This window comes from Labrus mixtus, chromosome 24 (genome assembly GCF_963584025.1).
Source record: "Labrus mixtus chromosome 24, fLabMix1.1, whole genome shotgun sequence".
In the NCBI taxonomy this organism is placed as follows: domain Eukaryota; kingdom Metazoa; phylum Chordata; class Actinopteri; order Labriformes; family Labridae; genus Labrus; species Labrus mixtus.
The window spans coordinates 1,529,465-1,550,352 of record NC_083635.1 but is presented as its reverse complement, the minus strand read 5'-3'; the positions used below and the strand labels follow the sequence as shown (position 1 = coordinate 1,550,352).

The 20,888-nt window shown below is 39.7% G+C and overlaps 4 protein-coding genes and 2 non-coding genes across 9 annotated transcripts in view; 2 read left to right on the top strand and 4 right to left on the bottom strand.

Moving 5' to 3' along the window:
* Positions 1-328: 328 nt before the first annotated feature.
* Positions 329-4,693, bottom strand: wdr12 (WD repeat domain 12). The gene is made up of 13 exons (XM_061032928.1): positions 4,505-4,693; positions 4,079-4,173; positions 3,370-3,464; positions 3,164-3,270; positions 2,962-3,077; positions 2,722-2,876; positions 2,593-2,638; positions 2,423-2,508; positions 2,191-2,331; positions 1,760-1,865; positions 1,543-1,675; positions 947-1,019; positions 329-800 (listed from the first exon to the last, which is right to left on the bottom strand). The coding sequence occupies exons 1-13, from the start codon at positions 4,543-4,545 to the stop codon at positions 723-725; spliced, it is 1,272 nt and encodes a 423-aa protein (XP_060888911.1). The 5' UTR covers positions 4,546-4,693; the 3' UTR covers positions 329-722.
* A 1,110-nt stretch (positions 4,694-5,803) lies between these two features.
* On the bottom strand, positions 5,804-10,928 carry nop58 (NOP58 ribonucleoprotein homolog (yeast)). Of its 3 annotated transcripts, none has more exons than XM_061032925.1 (15): positions 10,769-10,928; positions 10,217-10,293; positions 10,063-10,115; positions 9,691-9,815; positions 9,472-9,608; positions 9,205-9,269; positions 8,912-9,046; positions 8,553-8,698; positions 8,188-8,314; positions 7,838-8,001; positions 7,604-7,738; positions 6,988-7,049; positions 6,591-6,745; positions 6,374-6,495; positions 5,804-6,262 (listed from the first exon to the last, which is right to left on the bottom strand). In XM_061032925.1, exons 1-15 carry the CDS (start codon positions 10,811-10,813, stop codon positions 6,197-6,199), a joined length of 1,614 nt encoding a protein of 537 aa, XP_060888908.1. In that variant the 5' UTR covers positions 10,814-10,928; the 3' UTR covers positions 5,804-6,196. The 3 variants fall into 3 exon arrangements, with proteins under 3 accessions (XP_060888908.1, XP_060888909.1, XP_060888910.1); XM_061032926.1 differs by having other exon boundaries at positions 6,374-6,492; XM_061032927.1 differs by having other exon boundaries at positions 6,374-6,489.
* LOC132960114 (small nucleolar RNA SNORD11B) lies at positions 8,073-8,155 on the bottom strand. Its single transcript, XR_009667177.1, has one exon. It is a non-coding gene; the product is annotated as a small nucleolar RNA SNORD11B (small nucleolar RNA).
* On the bottom strand, positions 8,397-8,479 carry LOC132960112 (small nucleolar RNA SNORD11B). Its single transcript, XR_009667175.1, has one exon. It is a non-coding gene; the product is annotated as a small nucleolar RNA SNORD11B (small nucleolar RNA).
* A 959-nt stretch (positions 10,929-11,887) lies between the features above and the next one.
* On the top strand, positions 11,888-16,198 carry nufip1 (nuclear FMR1 interacting protein 1). 2 transcript variants are annotated; one of them, XM_061032833.1, is made up of 10 exons: positions 11,888-12,264; positions 12,466-12,551; positions 12,639-12,740; positions 12,841-12,903; positions 12,997-13,073; positions 13,193-13,285; positions 13,419-13,594; positions 14,209-14,349; positions 14,576-14,832; positions 14,942-16,198. In XM_061032833.1, the coding sequence occupies exons 1-10, from the start codon at positions 12,021-12,023 to the stop codon at positions 15,419-15,421; spliced, it is 1,719 nt and encodes a 572-aa protein (XP_060888816.1). In that variant the 5' UTR covers positions 11,888-12,020; the 3' UTR covers positions 15,422-16,198. The 2 variants fall into 2 exon arrangements, with proteins under 2 accessions (XP_060888816.1, XP_060888814.1); XM_061032831.1 differs by having other exon boundaries at positions 12,636-12,740.
* An 876-nt stretch (positions 16,199-17,074) lies between these two features.
* LOC132959871 (cilia and flagella-associated protein 47-like) overlaps positions 17,075-20,888 on the top strand; it is a 46,005-nt gene continuing 42,191 nt past the window's right edge. The window contains exons 1-8 of the mRNA XM_061033122.1: positions 17,075-17,218; positions 18,076-18,233; positions 18,394-18,509; positions 18,888-19,026; positions 19,305-19,389; positions 19,532-19,672; positions 20,366-20,535; positions 20,782-20,888. Coding sequence (XP_060889105.1) covers positions 17,075-17,218; positions 18,076-18,233; positions 18,394-18,509; positions 18,888-19,026; positions 19,305-19,389; positions 19,532-19,672; positions 20,366-20,535; positions 20,782-20,888 — 1,060 coding nt within the window. The remainder of the gene's footprint in view (positions 17,219-18,075; positions 18,234-18,393; positions 18,510-18,887; positions 19,027-19,304; positions 19,390-19,531; positions 19,673-20,365; positions 20,536-20,781) is intronic.

The following is a 20,888-nucleotide window of genomic DNA, read 5'->3' as shown; positions in this document are numbered from 1 at the left end:
CACTTTATACGACTTTACCTCGCACATTTTTAATAATTTTCCATAAACCGTGCATACCGGTTAACAGTTAGCTATGATGAATATGCCCTTGACCACCCTGCTTCGGAACTGTAAAATCAGCCAGAGTGAGACCTCTTCCTTTTTCCTCTTCTTTGATCAAACAAGTTGGAGGAGGAAAAAAAGTCTGTTTTTTCTCAACAGGTTTTTCTTTATAAAGCAAAAAAAACAAGGAAGTTGGAAACGTACAATGGTTGAGGATAGTAACTACACAAATGTGAATTATATCACACCTCAAGAAACAATGATAAATAATGGAATTTTTCAGATATACTGATATCATTTTTATTTCCATCAGCAGTTGTTGACCAATAAAAATCTGTTGTAATATCATGGTTTCTTTGTCAAAAGTTCTGTGGTAATTTTCACTGTATCTGAGCCATCAGCAAATAATCATAAATCTACAATCAAGCACTCATGAAAGAGACATAAAATAAAACAGATATTCTAGGAGACAAAATTAATTTATAGTTTTCTTACAATGCAGGAAAACAAAAACAATCCATAAGTAAACATGTGTAAAAAATAGAGTTGGGTTAAAAGTAACCATGAGAACAAAGAACAAACTGAAATATATTGTGTTCAGTACAACATTCAAACACTGATATTGCGTATTTATGTCTGTCCGTTTTGTCTGTGGTGATGAATGGAGGATCTCTTGAAGCCTACGCCCCCGCATCCGTCTGACAGGCTGAGTATCTGTAGGTGTACAGTTTGTTATCTGCGCCTCCACTCAACATCAGCTGGAAATAGAAAACAGAGAAAGCAGGTTAGTTACAGATCCTGTATCTTTCCTCTTAACCATATCATTTGAATTATACATTATCAAAGTCTGAAGCAGTAAAAGCACTTTAATCTGAGCTCAGATTTGTAGGGGAAAAGGTCTTACCCCACTTTCTGTCCAGTCCACACTAAACACCTTGTCCTCATGTGCTGCCAGGTCATACAGAGGAGCCTTACAGCTGCAACACATGGAAACAATATATGAATTTCATGCACTTAACAAGCTGTATTACATAACTATTCACGCAAAAACTAAGAGGAAAAATTAACCAAAAGAAAGAAAAATATATATCATAATACAGCAGCAACAGAAAAAAAGATTTTGAAGTAGGCAGACGAAAGAGCTCCTTAACTAATGAGCGTTACTTCTGACAAAGACAGGAAGCTTGTTCCAGACAGAGGAACTGCTGAGAAAATGTTCCATCTCAGATTGGTGGAATAAGCAGGATGTCGTGCTCTGCATGTCTGCAGCGATCTTTCAAACTGTCAAAGCCAGGATAGTGACTTAGCATATGCTCTCATTAGCTCCTTAACATGAAGTTACGTGAAGTCTACAATGTTTGAAAAGAGCAGAAGAAGAACCGGATATTTCCTGGATGGAAGGTTAAATACAAAGATTCAACAGCTCATTACTGTCCTGTTTTAGGTACTAACTGAACCTATTCCACAAAGTCTAGAGCGGGAGGTATGTGATCCACAGACCTTCTGGTGTCCCACAGTTTGACCAGGTTGTCAAGGGAACCCGAGATCAGCTGGTGTTCATGTGACGGCGCCCACTTCACCGCGGTGACCCAGCCAGTGTGGGAGGTCAGCGACAGCAGCACCAGCGACCCGTCTAGAGAGTAGGGGGAGGTGTTTATTCCCAAGGATAGCAACAGAAAGAGCTTGTAGACTGGAAATGAATAGTGCAGAGTGGTACCTTGGGTTCGAGGGTCCCACAGTCGGATGTGTCTGTCGCTGCTACCTGACGCCAGCCGTCGACACAGAGGTGAATAGGATATGCAGTTAAACACTTTAGTGCCCGTCTGTGTAAAGAATGAAATAAACTCAGTTAATGAATGTATCCCTTATGTAAACTTTATATTGTAACCGAGGATTTTCTTTAGATGATATTGAAACCTAGCATCTTTTCAGGCATTTATTTTCTGTTTCTATGAATACAGACTGCACATACTCAAATCTGAGAAACGTAAAATAGTGCCATTACAAACTCTAACTCTGTGTAGCAGCCTCTCAATGGCTTCAAAAATCCCCCATTAACGACACAAATATTCTTCTACTTCAGCAAAATCCCTCAATTCAAAGCAGATAACTGAACTCCAGTTAACACATCAGCTTCTGGACACTCACCAGCGTGGTCTTCATTCCTCCCGTCTCCACATCCCACACACGGATGGTGTGGTCCCACGATGCACTGCAAAGCTCCTCACTGTCGCACCACAGTACAGAAGACACTGCCTCGCTGTGTCCGGATAACGTCATCACGGGAGTCTGTGTGGAAGAAAAACCGGAAGATCAGATGTCAACTTGTACATCAGCTTTCATGTTAGATTTGCTTCTATAATCCTCATCGACCACTTACCCTGGTCAGGCCCAGCTGTTGAGTCTTCTGCTTCTTCCTTGGTCTGTCGGCAGGCTCTTCAACCTCGTCTGCCTCCTCTGTGGGTACTGATATCAGAGGCAAAAAGGTTATTAGAACATTTTTTAAATGTAGTATTAGTATAGATTAATGTCAGAACTCTGGAAACTTACCAGCTGACCAAATCTTCAACATTTTGTCCCAGGAGCCACTGCAGAACTGTTTGTGAGAAAAATTATCTTTACATTTGTCTCATCCTCCACTTATGTCACTTTTTGCTATTTAAGGTATTTCCTCTTTACCTTTGAGCCGGTGGGGTCCGTTGCAACAGTGTCAACGCTTCCCGTATGCCCCCGGCAGCAGTGTCTGGCTTTCACCTTGTTCCTCTCCGAGTTCCACTCCCACAGCAGGACCGTTTGGTCGAGAGAGGCCGTCAGAAGCAGAGAGGTCAGACCGTCTGCGCAGAGAGATCGACACAGATTCAGTCAGGAAAGGTTGCTGTTCATTATCAGAGTGGCTGTTTTCCATTCCGTACTGCTTACCTCTTTTGACCCAGGCCACATCTTTGACCACATCTGAGTGTCCAGCTACCGTCATCACTGCCTTGCCCTCCACAGACCAAATCTTGGCTGTCTTATCATATGAGCCAGTTAGGATCCTGCAAAACAGAACAAAATAAATCAGAGATATACCAGTAACTGTTTTCAGCCAACCCTAAGATATTTAAGTCATCAGTCATCTTACCATTCAGTATCTGCATCTATGGAGCTTATCCAGTCATCATGCATCATACACTCCTCTGGTTCTGGGGCTGTGATCCGCTCTACATACTCGATCTCCACCACATCTTCCTGAAACACACACAAATACATGTCAAATAACATGTTCCTTAGCAATGCGGCGCCTCACTCTGTTTATACAGGCGTAGGTCAGAATTGGGCCAGTCTTACCGTGGATATGCCTTCTGTCTCCATGTGAGTGGACAGGGACGTTCGCAGGAACTGACCCCTGACAAGGAAGTCAAATTCCACTGTGGTGTGAGACGCTGTTGAAAAATAGTAGAAGTGCGTTGTGATGAAAGACAATTACAATAGTAACAAAGCAGATCTCGTGAGAGACAAGATAAGGGTTTGCAAAACACACATTTTGTGTTTTGTTTTTTAATATTGACTGTGGGTGTGGCTGTGTGTTTACAGCTCAGGTCTACAGTTTAGGAAGTCGCTGTCTAGATCAGGTGTGTGATCTAAGAAGGGCAGAGGTTTTAGACTGATAGAGGTCTCATGTGTCAGACTGATTATATCTGCCATGGACTTAATTCACTTGAATAGATGCACTAAATGTTTAAGAAATGTACTCTTGGATCAAACAGCTTGGCACGTATGTACCAAACTGATCTCCACTAACACATGTAAGGTTTTGCAAATAAGTAAAAATGTTTGAACTGAATGCAAATGTAATTAAACATGAAACTTATTGTCCGTGCAGCAATGGGCCCCTATCTTCAATCAATCTGTTCTGTCACAGTGTTGATGATAAGTTGATATGATGGTACAGAGAGATGACTAAGAAGATACTGGGGATCTTCAAAGAGAAACACAACTGTTTACTAGAAACACTAAGACACATCTGTTATTGCTAAAAGTGAGGTGTGATTTTTACCATTTTTAGCTTCCAGTAGTTTGTTAATGACATTGCTGAGGTCCTTCACCTCAGAGCCAGCAGGGATGGAGAATGGGACATCATCTACAACATACCTAGAAAGAAAGGAACGTATGTAGGTTATAAGGTTATATCACACATTAATAGCAGTATAAAATACATGCAAGTATAGAAAAGTAGTCAGTAATGTCTTGAAAGTGTTCGCATTAGCTAGCTAAAACAACAAGCTAAAAACATACGCTATTAACCGTGGAGGCTTACTAGAATAAGAGACGATCTCAAACCTTACATTAAAAAAGTAAAAGTTAAAAGGGTTAGTAACGTCAGAAAGTCATTTCTTTCTGTTTACTTTCTGTTACAGCTAGTTAGTTAGCTAGCCCGCTAGCCTATCCCATCATGTTGCGTCCAAGTGAAAAGAGAGCTTACTTTTTGTTTTCCGTGAAGAACCGCGCTTGTAACTGCGACATTTTTTATTTCTATTTATCTCTTGAAGAGAGTCAGCGATGTTAAAATAAGAGAAAGATCAATCGTTTATCTGTTCCTACATAACACATTTAACTCTCATGTTACTAGTCAGTCATGCCATGTGGTACTGAGCAAGACACTTCTAGTAGAGCGCAGATGGAGCCAAATGATCATGCGGCTCCGTGTTCCATTAGTGATGTCTGCCCGTAGTAACATAGGAAAAGGATCTTTAAAAACTGCTCGTCGCAGTCAGTAATTGTTATTTTAAAGCTCTGTTAGTCAAGGTGGGTTTGTATTTTAACTAAATATTTGTTTTTATTTAATTCGATAACATTACAATGCGTTTTATTGTACATGTTCATTTGTTTTGCATGTAAAGTCTTCAGCTGGAATACAATTATTTATTCTAGTACAGTTGTACAGTACAGTATAGTCTATTGTATTTTGGACACAATTAAGTTTATTTCATAGATTTACTTATTAGTCACTCTATCAAAGCTAATTATTACAAAATATAAAATATGCATTATTATTTTATAGTTCAGTTGATTAAAAGCTGCAACAATAAAGAGATGTACACATAAATACATCACTAACCCGATTTTAGAAATATATCTGCAATCTAATAAAGGTAATTCTTTTTATTTGAAGTATATTCTTTAAAATGTTTAAGGACTAATATAATGGAGATTAACAGTTTTACGCAAAACACAAGAATAAAACATTTCATACTCAAAACTAGCTTTTAATTAAGGTTTATTTGATGCTAAAACCTTTTTAACAAAACAATTTTAAATTCACACTTCTCACATGATATAGTTTTGGACTATTTTGATCATTTGAAATCATCTCATATGAAATTCAAATATTGTAGTATAAGCATGTCCAATAACAATCATTTTACTCAGGACCCTTTGGTTAACTTATTAAGAAAGCTGGAGCAAATCCATTTTTAAAAGGGTGTTGTATGAAGGCAAAATTGTCCCCAAAGTGGTAAAACTTCATAACCATTCATGTTTTGAAGCACTGGTCATATAGCCAAGGCATTGGACGTCTCTATGGATTTGTGACATACACGGAAAACTTGTCATTACTGCTTCGTTCTTTTTGCTCAATACAGGAAAACTGCTCCTTTTCAAGAAAAGTGCAATTTCCAATCAATGAACTAAAGTTCACAATGTAGCTACTCACTATAAAATCAAATTCCCTTTTTTAAAAGTTCATAAACCTTCATAGTATGAAAAACAAAACAAAAAAAGATTCAGGCAAAAAAAACAATCTTTTATTTCACCTGGACAGATGTTCAGTCTTGGACAGTAAAAGGGGAATTGGGACGCTTTCCTTTTCTGAATTTCTTCGTCTGATACAGATGTGTAAATGTAAGATCAACATAAAAACCATGATTCCAAACTTAATACACATCTTTAAAATAGGAAAAACTACTATAAACTATAGATGGCATTGATTTGGAAAGCACTCCTTACTCACAGTTGTATAAAGCAGAGATCCAATGTTGATGTGGTTTTATAAAAGTAACTCTTTTACAGTCCAGAAATAGGTACTCAATACTGTACTGCCCGTATTCCATATAAATGAGACAAAACTAAAATACCATAAAGACTAAGACAGAAAATATATACACTCTCCACTTTTTCACTCGTCGTCCTCCTCCTCCTCCTTAACCTTCTTTTTCTTCTTCTTTTTCTTCTTTTCTGTAGACTGTGGAGACAAAATGGAGATATTTCAGGTTTAAAAAAAAGCACCACTAAAACAATTCTCCTGTGGATCATCTCCAGACTCTCCAGGAGCATTTCCAAAATAACTTCCTACCTCTGTTACTGCTACTTCTTCCTCCTCGTCCTTTGGTTCCTCCTCCTCAGCCTCTGCTTTCTTGTCCTTCTTTTTCTTCTTTTTCTTTTTGGGAGTCTCCTCTGCAGCTGCTTCTTCTTCTACTACTACAGGGAAGGCAGGAAAAAAACGTTTGAGTATTATGAACTCCATCATGTTGTCTTGGACAGAAGATCAGCTTCATGCCTGTTTCACCCACCTTCTGTTACTGTCTCCTTTTTGGGCTTTTTGGATTTCACCACTGGTGTTTCAGGCTCTTCACCAGCGTCTTCCTCCTCAATCTCCTCAAACTTTCTCTTCTTTGATGTGGAGGGAATAGTGGAATCACCAGATGGATCGTACATTTTCACTTCACTGAAGAGGAAAAAGAGGATTTTAAACGTCTCATTCAAGTGGACATACTTCCTTTGTTTTTTAATATTGTGGGTAGGTACAGAGCACTCGAAACCTATTTCTGGAAGTCAGATGGTTCACACTACCACTTTCACTTTAGGAGGTGGGTATCAGTGAAAACTATATGCTTTCATAGTTTCACCTTCTTTTACCTCCAAGTGGACATACTTCCTTATGGGAGAAGGTTGTTTGAGGCTTTTTACCTCTTGTGTTGATATTTGTCTGCCTTTGCCATTGCTTTGCCTGTTCCACTGATTCTTCGAATCTGAGAACAGAAATGAGACAAGATTAGATTACCAGTAAAAAATAATAAAAACAAAATTTAACTGGCATGTTAAAAAAATATATATTCAGTATCTAGAAGTAATCCATTCATAGTAAAAGTGGAACATGACAAGGTGGATTTTCTCTGACCTTTTGGACCATATCAACATGCTAAATATCAAAATTAAGATTTTATTCAGAAAATGTTGGTCGAGTTAAATAGGTAGATATTTAAGCACTTCATTTAAAAAGATCCTGTGAGGAACTTTTGGTTTTGGATTTTTTGCGCCCTCCAGTGGACAAAGCGGTCTTTGCATTGATAAAAAACTCAAGAAAATCATCCTGCTTTCTTTAAACTGTCAAATGAAATGTATCACACAGGTTTCAGACATAAGCTCACAGGGTTTCAAAATATGAAGATATCAGTATTCACCACATCTTAATTTAAATTAAAAGATTATTTTTCAGAATTGTACAGCACTAAACGATATCCTTTACTACATGAGGTTTTATATAAACTAGCCGAGAATTAAAGTACACCCAAGTTGTACTTACTCCCTTCTCCTCCAGCTGCCGCAGCCTGGCCTCCAGCTTAGCACGGTTTTCCGCTCCCATTTCCGCGTTAGTGTCCTCTCCCAGGGCATCATAGCGAATAGCCAACGATGCTTTAGCTGCCAGCATTCTGGAGATCTAGTCGGATATAACAGATAAACAGTCAGTGTTGAAGTTCTAACCATTCAACTTTGAACAATCATGTCCTAGACTAGTCACTGCTCCTTCTGGACTTACCTTGCCCTTATTTTTGGCTGTGGTCTGGCCCACTAAGGAGGCGTGGTAGATGAGACCATACTTGGGCGTGTCTTTACGGGTCTTCAGGGCTCTGAACAGAGCCTTCTCTGCTCCGAGGATTTGCACTGTGGATGCAGGATGCTTCGCCAAATTCAGGAGGGAACCTTAAGAGCAACAAGAGTGATGAGGAAATCCGCTGCTCTTCTAAGTACATCATTCCTAAAGAGCATCTTAACACAAGCTCAGATGAGGTAGTGACTTAAAAGCATCAGTCATTTTCAGGAAAGTGACATAATGTCGTCATCATCACTGCTTGGATGGTATTGGAAAGTTGATTCTTTTTCATTTACCTGCATGTGAGATGAGTCTGGCACCCACCAGCTCGCCCACCATCACTGTCAGATTTGGGGCAATAGCCATCATTCTGTTCTTCAGGTAGTCGTACAGCTGTGTGCGGTATTCTGTGATCTCAATTACCTGAGAAAAACAAATAAATAGGATCGTTATTACAACGACAAATGGATAACCATAAAAGTAACTTCTAGTGAGTGAAGAACTGTGACTGTTCAGATGAGGTAGTGACTGAAAACCCACATGTTTGTTTCAGGAAAAAGACAACTGTCATTATCATCACTACTGTCACTTGAGCTCTCCTACAATAAGGTGAGTATTACACAGAACTTTGAACTTCTGGTGATGAAAGAAAGACACATACCTGGTCACACAGGTGCCTGATGTTTCCTATATCCTGTTCCGACACCTCTGTTCCCATGGAAATCTCGGCAGCCAGTTTAACCTCCGCCTCGATTTCCTCAGGGAGGATGTCCGACAGATCAGAGGTGGCCACATTTGTACGATCACCTGGAGAGACACATAGGCACAGTTAGTTCGAGATAACACTAAAAATTGATTGACTGTTTTACACATGAAGCTTAGTTAACTCTTCATCTTGGAAACATCCAAGGAGATGTCCCAACCAGCCTTCTATTCAATATTATTGATGGACTGATGAAATTACACAACTTTGGAATAACTCTTCAAATTAAAGAGGCAAGTGTAGATATTTTTTCTTACCAATTTTGCGGACAGCTTTGCAGTACGCCAAGTTGTCTGTGATGACCTTTCCCAGCTCAGGAAAGTGCCATCCATACCACTCTCTGCAGCGCATGATGTAGTTGTTGAGCTCCTTATCCAGATCATCCAAAAGAGCTGAAGAGACAAGGGAAAATACATTTATTTCACACTTAAGTTTAACAGCTCCATGAAGTCTTTTCAATTTAATGTCATTTTATAGGCAATAATGTCTATATAGACAGAAAAACAATGGTTACTTTAAAGATGGATACATATGGGAACAAACAACTTACAGATGGCTTGCACAATCATTGTGTCCACTTTGTCCGGACTGAACTTCAGTTTGTAACGGGATAAACTGGAGAACACAGAGAAAACGTGTTTATTGGAGATCTTAAACATCAAAAGTCGTTGAACTTTCTCTATCCTTTAAGAGATTGCTGCCTCAGCGGTAGTGACGAATGCTGAGGAAAATCTACAGGAAGTTTCAGACAGCAAGTGTAATCATAGGCAGCAGTTATGTGAACTGTATTCACCACTGGATTTGTGTGCTTACTAACCTGTGAGCCAACCCAAGAGACATAGCACTGAGCTCCCTGGGAGGAAGTCCAGTGATGAGGCTCTCCATCTGACTCCTGATGCATCTCATCAGTTCAGCAACAGCAGGGCTGTGGATGCAGTTTAGGTCCAGCTTTTCCTGAAATCCCCAGAAAGTTAGAATGATACATCTTGTATGTGAAGCTTTCTTCATGAATAACAATGCTGTTAATGACACTTACTTTGATAACTCCACCAAGCTTCAAATCACTGATGGCCAGCTGCTCATGGGCCTCCTTGGCAACAACTTTCTTGAGCACTTTCTTCAAACTCTTGCCAATTTTTCCCTCCACAAGGGCAGTGGCAGCTGAGGGATAGAACATTGCATTTACTACACTCTGCAGAAACTGACCCAGACAACAGTCAACCTTACATGCCTGTGGGGGAATTGTTGGGAACATAAAATCCAATCATGTGACATTTGATATGTTCTAGCTAAAAAAAATAGGGCTAAAACTTTTATTGCCAACTTAACTACTAGGGGATGCCTCATGTTTTTTTCCAGACACAGAAATACATCACAGACATGAAGAGTGCAGAAAATATATAATTACCTGCTAGGGCCTCAGTTGTATCCACAAACTTCTCAAAGTGCTTCAGCTTTACACTAAAAGGGAACAGAAACAGTCAGTCAATCAATCAATGACATCTTGCTGGTTGCAACTGTTAGACCAGCTCTGAGCCGTGGCACTTCACATCAACACTTACACTTTATTTGCTTTTTCAGGAGTTTCAAACTCCTTGTGCAGGTTGTCGACCTGTTGCAGCTTGGATTCATCAAGGACCTGAAATACAATTGAAATATATAAGCAAGTTGTCACGAATCAAAAGACAACATTGGCATTTAAATGTTTATATGAATAAGATAATGTCTCTTATCATACGAGTTACATGCAGGCGAAATCCTAATCATAAATAAATAATCAGTTATTTCATTTCTAGTGAGCACATGTAAGGCGAGGCGCTTAATGTTGCCTCAACATGCACACGTGGTTACAAGGCCTTCACTATGCTAACAGTGTTAGCTTGTGCTCGAACAATGTCACTCGTGTGCAGACAAAAGTGTTACAGTCAACTTTCACACGCAGATACGAGTTTAAACATACATCTTTTAAATCATGTCCAATGCCAGTTCCCTCAAACTTAACCCACACGAACTTTGGGTAAATTGTTGCAAAGCTAACCTAAGCTAACTGAAAAGATAAAAGCGTAACTCTTCATTAATCTTTAAGTGACAGGAAACAAAACCCAAATACATACTTTGAAAATTGCATATCCAGCCGCGGTCTCAAATAAAACGAGCATTTTGGCGGTGACTCAGTTAATATTAAGACTTTGTGCGCTCTCTAACAGAGAGCCTGAAGGTTTTCCTCACAGTCACCACGCTGCTCCTGCTCTGAGTGAAGCACATGCGGTGAGAGAGAGACCCAGGAAACTCCTGGGTTGCCAGGTCGAGCAATACCCTCTTCTATCAGACGTCACATTTGAGATGTACTTAAAACACTCAAAACATGTTTCAGTTTGATTAATGATGAATTTGGCTGCCATATTACTACCACAATTAAATATTTTTAGATCGCGAATATATCTTTATTTATTCGGAAAATCAAAAGTAAATCGGTAAGTGATAGACATATAGATAGATAGATAGATACTTTATTGATCCCGAGGGAAATTCAAAGCATCCAGTAGCAGGTTACAAAGACGTACATGACATGAAACATTTGTTACAAATTAACCACAAAACCGACCCCCCCCTCCCATACATATATATTAACCTGAAAAAAAAAGATTTGAAGAATACCTCTAGATGAATCAAACTTAAACTGTGCAATTAAAAATAGACTTATACAAGAAATGTACATAACCTGTGCAGGGATAAAAAATACATGTGTGATTTAAAGAAAGAACCTATTTAAAGCAAGAACCTATAAACAGTTGAGGAAAAAATCTGTAATTAGACCTGAATATAAATAAATAAAATAAAATAAAAATTAAATTAAATTAAAAAAAGTGTATATAGACTTATTATAGACTTACTTCATGACGTATTTTTTTTCTAAAGCCTATTAAGTATCGTATAACCATAGGCTGTAAATATTAAGCCAATAACCTTATCCACACTTCCCTTAAATTGATTATAAATTCCACATGGGTGTTTGTCCTCAACCTGGCAACCCAAAAAGGAGCGCTTCATAAATCTCGCGAGAAGATGTGGTACCGTGTGGTACATGTGCCAGTTTATAAATATTTTTTGTATAATTAAAGATAATGCATAGTTGTAAATGCACTTTATGCGTGGAATTTTAAACTAGTATAACTAATTAATCACCGCTATTGTAATTTTCAGGCTTCACTCCAGTCATTTATTTCTCTTTCCTGTTCTCGCGGAAGTGACGAACAACCAACCTACGATCAAAACATGCACATGTGAGAGTTGCGTGGTAAGAAACCCACATTTATTTCAGAAAGACTTCACTGTCGACGTGAAGAGAGAGCTTCAGCTTTCGGTATGAATGAGGCTAGACATTATCCTCCGCCGGACTTCGGCTGTCCCCCTGCAAACTCTATCCAGCCGTTCCAGCACCAACAGCAGCCCCGCAACAGCAGCTTCCACCCCGGCATGTGGAGCTGGTCCGAGACGCCTTCTGAGCCCAGCTGGGACCATAGCGGCCAGGCCGGATGGAATCACTGGGGAGCGGGAGGGTCTGGCTCCCAATCAGGCCGGGGGACCTTTGGACCCAACCGTCCATACGGTGAGTAACCTTTAAATGAGTTTATTAATATTCATCCAAACCAAACAATCATCCACAAGGGGACAGACCTCGGTAATACACCTCTACCTTCATAGTGACCTGACCTATAGTTTCAAATAATATAACAGCATCATAAAAGATCAAGGAACTTATTTCTGTATGTCTTTATCACATTGCCATCTAACTCAGTCTGGTCTTCAGGTCAAAACCATGGTCGTGAATGGCATCAAGGTGGACATAGAGGTGGAAGACAGAACTATGGAGGCCCTAACAATCATGGGAAAAAGGTAACTATTAGTTAAACATGTAAACTGCACTCTTTTTTTAAAATCCTAAAACTGCAAGTGAACAGATTTTTCTATAACACTAAGCAGAAGAATAAGAAGGAACCGGAGTATTCCCACTTCTGTGACACCTGTGATCGTGGCTTCAAAATCCAGGAAAAGTATGATGAACATGTTTCACAACATGTCAAGGTAATTTGACACGTGTTTTATATATTTTTTTAAGTTTGATACAATGTTTTGAAATCAGTATGCGATTATTACTGATTGCTTCAATCAATCTCTCCCAAAGTGTTCTGTGCCCGACTGCAGCTTCATGGCTCATGAAAAAATCGTCAGCATCCACTGGAAGAATGTAGGTCACACAACTTCATGTGCTTCAGAGGCTTTCTGCAGGCTCTCTCTACTTTTCTTTGCTCATGTCAGTCTTTTTATATTCTGTCTGTAGAACCACGCGCCAGGAGCTAAAAGAATCAAGCTGGACACACCAGATGAGATTGCAAAATGGAGAGAGGAGAGACGCAAGTCAGTATTTAGAACAGATTGTTGATTTCTGAACTATTTAAAAATTAATACATATTATATTTTGTCTAATTCCAATCAGCAAAATGTAATGATGTTTTCATTTTTCAACTGTTTTCCAGAAACTATCCAACACTTGAGAATATGGAACAGAAGAGAAAAGTGATGGTGGCGCGGGAGGAGACAGGAGCAGTATTAGACACAGCTCAGTTTGGGTAAAAGAACACATTTGTGACTTTTTCTTTTCTTTTTTTGTAACCATATACATCTAGATTTTTCTAGCATTTGCTTTGGAATATGGAAGAAGTTTTTCTCAGCTTGATCCAGGCTTTAATGTTTTATTCCCAGACGAATGAGAGGACGAGGAAGGGGTCGAGGTCGTGGTTGGGGTAACAGAGGGTACCATGGGCGACACAACAGAGGCCCTCACCCATCAGACAGCAGTGCTACAGAGAGACCTCCACCCCTTACCCAGCCTGGAAGGGAAGGGGATCCACTGGGAGCACTGGCCAGTTGTGACCATGGTTAGTGACTAATCAATGTCAAGTTTGTATTTAAACCCTTAATGCTCAATTCAGATTTCTTAGCTTTGATCAGAATATTTCTTGTTTGGCTGTTCACATTACTTTTAAAATGTGGCCTGTATTAGACTCCAGTGGAAATCCACATATGATAGTGGCCCAAATCTCACTTGAAAAAAAATCAAGAGTCCAGACTTGTGGTGTTCCCATTCTCAGAAAATAAAATCAGATCTGAGTCACATAGTGTGAATGTGACCTATTAAAGCAAATAAGACCAAATCAAGGACAAGACTGATTATTTCTGTCTAGTTATTTTTGATGCCTGAAATCAATGCCGTGGGGTAGGTGTCAGAACAGGCCTTTGTCTTTTTTCCTTATTTTTTCCTTCTTCCATGGAAAACATTCTTGATAAGAAGTGGTACAACTGACTAATTTCTTGTTACAAAATCCCTACTTGTACATGTACAGCATATACAGGACAATATTAATCAAAGACAGAATAGGTACTGCTTTGTCCACAAGGGGGCGCCAAAAGTGGCACAAGCTAAACGTTCCTTACAGGAGCATTCTCAAACATATCATTTGTATCATATTTACATTTCCGCCTGTGCTTCCAGATTCTGACAAAGACGACCCAGCTGCTGAGTCGAGGTCTGGCAACCTGATTGTGGCCCCTAAGCAGATGAGCTCAGCTCTGGGATCCCTGATTGCCAACTACGGTTCCCAGACTGAGAGCGACAGTGATGAAGAACCAGAGGGTGAGTTTGACACCATCCTCAAGTGGCCACAGAATACAATGTGTAGCTTAGGTGGCTCAACGTCTAGTTATGATACCAGTTATGATGGTTATGATCAGTATGATGGCTGGGAGTGCCAATAACTGCATTAACACGTCTGTAGTGATGAGTATTTATCTTTATCCAAGATAAAGCCTTCTGTTACTTGCTTTATATGTTTTCATGGTTATCTTTTTTGTTGTTTCAGCCACCCCTATTCAGAGAGCCAGGGACCTTGTGCAAGAAAACAAGGTTCTCCTAAACACAATAACACCGAACTCCCACGACAGAGCGCCCTCAAGAAGCCAGGGAACAGAAACTGAAAAAGTCTCCCAGTCTGACTGTGCCAATTACACACCTCACAATAGAAGAGGTAGAGGGGGAAGAGGAGGCAGGGGAGGAAGGGGCGGTAGAGGAGGACACCAAGACACACCACAGATGCGTCGTGCTACTCTACTTGAGATGGTATGAAGACATCTGAGATTATCCAGAAATATTTCAATCAAAAGGATAAAACGTGTATGGTAGAAATGATGAACCCTTTCTCTTTTCTTTTTTTCTCCACTCTGTTTAGTTACTGGCCCCAGATATCCGCCACGAGAGGAATGTCCTCCTGCAGTGTGTGCGCTACGTTGTCCGTAACAACTTCTTTGGCCTGGAAAGTAAAAAGAGGCAGGGGGAGATAAAAGACGAAGCAGCCGCCGCTATCCCAGATGGAGAACAAAAGCGGAGGAAAGTAAATACATCAGAGGATGTCTTGGCTGCCTCTCCGATTTGTAGAGAGAAAAGTGCAGCGAAAGTTACTCATCAGGAGTGTTTAGAAACAAGTAACAAGTGGCCACAAAACATTCAGGACCAGGGTTTGCAGAGTGATCAAGTATGTACAGAACCGTCCAAGGATTATGAAGAAGCAGCAGAGGATTTCATCCAAAATGCTGAAGAGACAACCACAAAAGACTGCCACAGCATGAATGTTTCAACCACAGATAAAATCTCAACTACCTCTTATATTTATGATGATGAGATATGGGAGAGCCCTGGTGCTGTTATGTGAAATTCAAGTATTTGACTAAAACAGATTTTCTTTAAATTTGGAAGTTTTTTTATTTTGCATTTATGGGATAGGATAGCTGAAGAGCGACCACAAACGTTTGGAGGAGAGAGTGGGGGGTGACATGCAGCAAAGGGGCCAAGGTCGGATTCAAACCAACGGGCGCTGCTGATGAGGACTATAGCCTCTGTACATGGGGCGTGCGACAGGACCGCTAGGCTGTCCAGCACCCCATTTTCCTTATTTAGATGATAACATTTTCAAATTTTTGTCCTTTTTTGCAAGGACTCTTATTTTTTTGTGATGTTAGTTTTACTTACAACAATGTATTTCCAGCTATATTTTTGTATTATGTACTTTGTACTGAGGAAAGACATTATTCTTGTTGTATAAATCATCAACTCTAATGACTGCAATTTTGCATTTTGTAGAAGTTGTTTACTTTTCAAGCCGAAGTAGTAACGTGGATGAAAACGTTGGATGAGTGGTCAGAAGAAGAGGATGTTTCAGCTAAACCCAGCACAGAAATTGTTGCCTTTTCTATGATCCAAGAAACAGAATGCTCTTTTCTGTCCGAAAGCGAAGAGGAGGCAGAAGAATGAAGATAAATATCAGAATTTACTTTTTTGTAAATTTTTCTTTTTTTAAGAGAATTGCTTCTGTGTTATCAATAATGAAGCAAGCAACACCTAACATGAGTGCACACTTTCCTTCCTTTTGGGTTTACTCTGAGCACTCCGGTTTTTCCCATATTAAAATACAATAAAAAAATTAATGATTTGTATGTTTCATTATGTTTTCTTTAAAGTTTATATTTGCACCCACGTTTATGTCTTTAATAAGCAATCAGCATTATAATGAAGTATTACTGAAAAATGTTCCTCCATAGGATCTTAGTCTATAGCAGGCTTTCCAAACCTTGGGTTCCTAACCCCATGTGGGGTCGCATGGGATTCAAATGGAGTTGCCTGAAATTTGTATTTATAAAAAACTAAAATTCAAAACCTATCTGCAGTATGTTGATTTCAAGTATGTTTAACAATTTGTGTACATGCTATAGCTTGGCTAACTGTTGCTTAGTGATGTGCTCATGGATTAATGTTGGGTCTTTGAAACATATAGCCTAAACAAAAATAAGGTATTTTACCTGCTCTTTTGTAAAGTGTATTTGTTATAAATGGGCGCTAAGAATATAAAGATTGATTGATAGGCTGCATCATTAGGCCTACATTTAAAGAAAGACACTGCAAAAGAGGCGGAGATAGGCAGAGAAACTGCATATCATTGATAAAACATTAGACTATCTTGACACTAAGTGTATGAAAAAACGAGAAGAATGCAAAAAAAAAGGGGTTTTATTTTTTTATTTTCCTTTTTTCAAAGCTTTACGGTTCAAGTGGAGCTTCACCGCCCGCCTGAACTAACCAGGTTTGTAAAACGAGCGCACCAACCGCGGGCGTCTCCTAGCAACCACCTGAGCTGTCAACGTCTGTTTAGTATCCAACATTTGAGGTAGCAACGGTAAAGTTGACTATCGGTATGCGACTCAGCTAGCGGACTAAATTGCAGGATGAACTGTTTTAAATGCAGGTTAAAGCGACGAAACTTAAACACTTGAATACCCCTGTAAACAAGCAGTAAGTATAAAGTTATAACATGGCTGAAATTTGTATTCGAGTCGACCCGCCGTCCGTCGAGTTCAGAGATGTTGAAGTCGGGGGAGTTTACAGGACGACATTAAGGGCGACAAATGTTGGGAAAACTTTGAAGAAAATAGTGATGGAAAAGCCCAAATCTAAGGTAATGGGAACTGTTAAGAATAATAAGAATGTGAAATTAATGAAGAAATTGCTTTAGATAACCTAAAGTCATTTTTGTAACAAAGTTAATGCTAGCTAACTCCTCACAGGTAATTAGCATACTAGCGTCTCTCTTTATACGTGTATGGAAATTGTTGGTTTGATGCTAACCAGTTCATAAATGTTATCTATCTATCTGTCTACCTATCTCTGTCTGTATTTACTTTGTTTCATAGTGTAGGGTTATAGCAGGGGTGTCCAAAGTGCGGCCCGAGGGCCATTTGCGGCCCTTCAGGGGATTTTTTTGCGGCCCGTGACTTCAAATGAAGAATCAGAAGATTTTGATTAAGATTGGCACATTATCTTATTTTTCTTTTTCATGTTAACAAGGGCTGAACAATATTCCTAAAATAGAAAATGTTCAGTAACATTTTGTTGTTTTTAAATCTACAGCTTTTACTATTTTCCACATTTTTTTGTAAACTATGAAAAAAAACTTATGCAAAGTTTTTTGCAAACAAGCGGACTGTTGTTTAACCATTTAATGACCTGAGCTAAATGCAGGAAGCTTTTCCAATAACATGAACCACGTTACAGGATTGATTCTAATGACAATTTTGGCCCGCAAGTTTGGACACCACTGGGTTCTAGTATAAGTGTTTCTAAAGAGTTTTCTCTTCTAATCTTAGTGCAAATATTGTAATAATATAGAGTAAGATGCATATCTATCTCTTTTAACGTTTTTTCTCACCCTTTTTGCTTTTTAAATCAAAAGGTAAAAACAAAGTGATCTGTACTGTGCATATGTCTGATATCGGCACTCCTTTGTCATGTTATCTCTTCTTTTTTAACCTGCAGTTGTTCAGGTTCACAGCATCTGGCTCAGCAGAGGCAGTGGCCCCGGGTCTGTCTGTAAGCGGGTTACTGGAGTTCACTCCTAGGGAAGAGAAGGAGGTCAGAGACAATCTTCTGATTCATGTAAATGATGTGGAGACTATTAAAATCCCAGTGATGGGGTAAGTTGGCAAAACAAATGCTAACACATGATATCTAGCTGAGATATTAAGGATGAATACGTTTCACACTTCCTGCGGTATAGATGGTCATGAATGTTACACATACATCTCCATAAATGTTTTTACTCATCAACCTCATTGTTTTTCTGTGTTTCTTTAGGTTTCCTAGGGTTTGTTCCCTTATAATGGACCCATTATTAGACTTTGGTTGTATTGTTGCCAGCAGTGAGGTGATCAGCAAACACCACCTTATAACCAATCAGGGATCAGAACCAGGTAAATCAAGACTCTCCAGCTTTCTCACTAAAATTTCTGAAATTGTTGGGGTGGGGTGGGCCAACCCAGTGCAAACAGTGCGTTTTTCCTGCAAGTTATGATGCAGCTTCATACTCTTTTCTTCGAAACATGTTTGAATTAGCAGGTTTGAAAATTGCCGTAGACATCTATCTTATTGCAAATTACACATACCACTGTCTTTCTCTGTGAAATAAGATTGTGGTGCTCCGCATTTATTTCAAACTGGTTCTGTAATGTTATCAAATAAAGGATGCTGTGCTACTTGTTTAACTGTGAAAACTTAAGGTGCATTATGTAATTTCACCTAATGAGAATAAGCTTAATGTATATTTATGTGCATGTGTGTTTACATTTAAGGATTGTTCCAGGTTCAGTACAATGGACACCCTTCACTCAGAATTTCTCCCTGTACTGGAGTCATAGCAGCTTGTGCCACTCAATGGCTTGAAGTGGAACTGCGAACAAATGAACCCAGGCAGATTGATGAAATGGCTCTGTAAGATACACTTCATAGAATTCTGAAAAACAAATATCATGCACTGACTGTATTGGCCACTAATTGCAAAGTCACATGTTTTCCCTTAAATTTAGTAGAAGCTTGCAAAAATAGCTAATAATATATCTGTGGGTCAAGGAGAAAATAGAACCTTGTACTTTTAAAGTAATGGCAGGGGTGAATAAGTGCTACCTGTTACATTTCTAAATTTACAGGTCAATAAAAAACTAAAAAAGAAAGAAAAAAAGTACCTGATCCTCACCCTCTTTTTTTCCCAGGGTCAAACTCCAGAATCAATCTACTGTAGTTCTGAGAATCAGAGCTGAGGTGGTGGACCAGCGCCTTGAGGTCTTTGACATGCAGGTAATTCAGGAGTTTGTGTACAATTCACATTTTCTTATAGAAAAGAAAAAACTGTTAACTTCTTTACTTACTACTAAGTTCAAATTTGGTGGCCATGCAAATATGTTAGTGCTTATTTCTGTAATCCATTGCTGTTTTACAGGGGGCTCCACTGTCCTGTCTCTGGTTTGGACCTGTGTACTTTGGAACGTCTTGCTTGGAGAATGTGGTTCTAAGAAACAATGCACCCCAGGCTTGTAGCTGGGTCTGCCTGCTCCAGAATACTGCTGCTGGGTCTGAGGTGGTGAGTAATGCCCTCAGAGAGAGTAGGTGTAGCTGGCTTGTCTGCACAGCAGAAATGTAGATAGATATGTTAGTTTCAAGGAAAGTACAAGGTAAAATATTGACTGGTCTGCACTCTTCAGGTTGTGAAAATAGAATTCACATTGACCATTGAGGCTAAAGCCTAAATTCCACCAGATGCGTGTTCGGTCCGTCTTCGCTCCGTTATGGCAGCTGAGCGTGTGCTACCACTGGCTCGGCTGCACTGTGTCCCAGCACCGTCGAAGCTCCAGCAGTTCGGAGCCCTCTGTACCAGATACGCAAGGCTACTCATTTTGCCGTATGCCGGAGCACGGTGCATCAATTTACCAGAGAAAAGTTCGAGCAGGACGGGAAGTCAGACACGCAAACAACATTAAAACATTCAGTTTACTTTCAGACTAAAACTCAGTTTTGACGGCTCAGAACAATGACGGTATGTGTGTTTGTTTATGTGTTTTAAATGGTTTTATACCACATTATTCGTATTATCTTGCGCGGTTGCAAGTTAATCTGTAAAATTACCGCAGGAATTCCTTTGTCTCGGCTGTACTCTCCGTGCGCAGCCTGTGGGTGTTGACGGACGAGGGTGCACAGAGCCGTAACGGACTGGAGCGGACACACAATGCACACGTATCTGGTGGAAGTTCTGGGTAAGAGTGGGATGAATTTGTAGGGAGCAGACCTCCAGAAGAGTACAGACGCCGTCCTGCTGGAAGGAATGAAGAGATGCAGCCCAGCCACACAGGATATCTCTCAGGTCTTGGTGTGTGTCCCTAAACACGGTCAACTGGGACCGTACGACCAAACCACTGTGACTGTACAGTTCAGCCCCATCTGCAAGAGGTAAATTGTTTTTAAATGGTTTTTAATTTGTCTGAAATCCACATAAATAACAAAAAAGTTAAAAAAAAAAGTTTATAGGTGAATATGAGGATAAAAAAAGAGTTACAACCCATCAGGGAATCAAACCCTGGTCTCCCGCTCACTGGTGGGGATACTCACCACTACACTAACCAGGAGCAGGTTGTATTGATAAGGGTCTGTTCTGCATTATGTCAACCACCACAAAAAAATGCCTTTGTGTTTTAGTAAAACTGACGAGAAGACGAAGGATTACTCAGCCAGCCGGCAAGACTACTGCCTTTTCTTGCTGTTTGAGTCAGTGGGAAGCAGGCATGGCTTCACTCACCATTATG

Coding starts and splice junctions, on each gene's coding strand:
- nufip1 (XM_061032831.1), top strand. CDS start 12,021: ATGAATGAGGCTAGACATTATCCTCCGCCGGACTTCGGCTGTCCCCCT. Junction 13,074..13,192: donor TGGAGAGAGGAGAGACGCAA/GTCAGTATTTAG, acceptor ACTGTTTTCCAG/AAACTATCCAACACTTGAGA. Junction 14,350..14,575: donor CAGTGATGAAGAACCAGAGG/GTGAGTTTGACA, acceptor TTGTTGTTTCAG/CCACCCCTATTCAGAGAGCC.
- wdr12 (XM_061032928.1), bottom strand. CDS start 4,545: ATGTCGCAGTTACAAGCGCGGTTCTTCACGGAAAACAAAAA. Junction 2,639..2,721: donor CGGACCCCACCGGCTCAAAG/GTAAAGAGGAAA, acceptor TCTCACAAACAG/TTCTGCAGTGGCTCCTGGGA. Junction 1,866..2,190: donor GAGGAATGAAGACCACGCTG/GTGAGTGTCCAG, acceptor TTCTTTACACAG/ACGGGCACTAAAGTGTTTAA.
- nop58 (XM_061032925.1), bottom strand. CDS start 10,813: ATGCTCGTTTTATTTGAGACCGCGGCTGGATATGCAATTTTCAAA. Junction 8,699..8,911: donor CAAAGCTGTCCGCAAAATTG/GTAAGAAAAAAT, acceptor GTGTCTCTCCAG/GTGATCGTACAAATGTGGCC. Junction 7,739..7,837: donor CAGCCAAAAATAAGGGCAAG/GTAAGTCCAGAA, acceptor ATATCCGACTAG/ATCTCCAGAATGCTGGCAGC.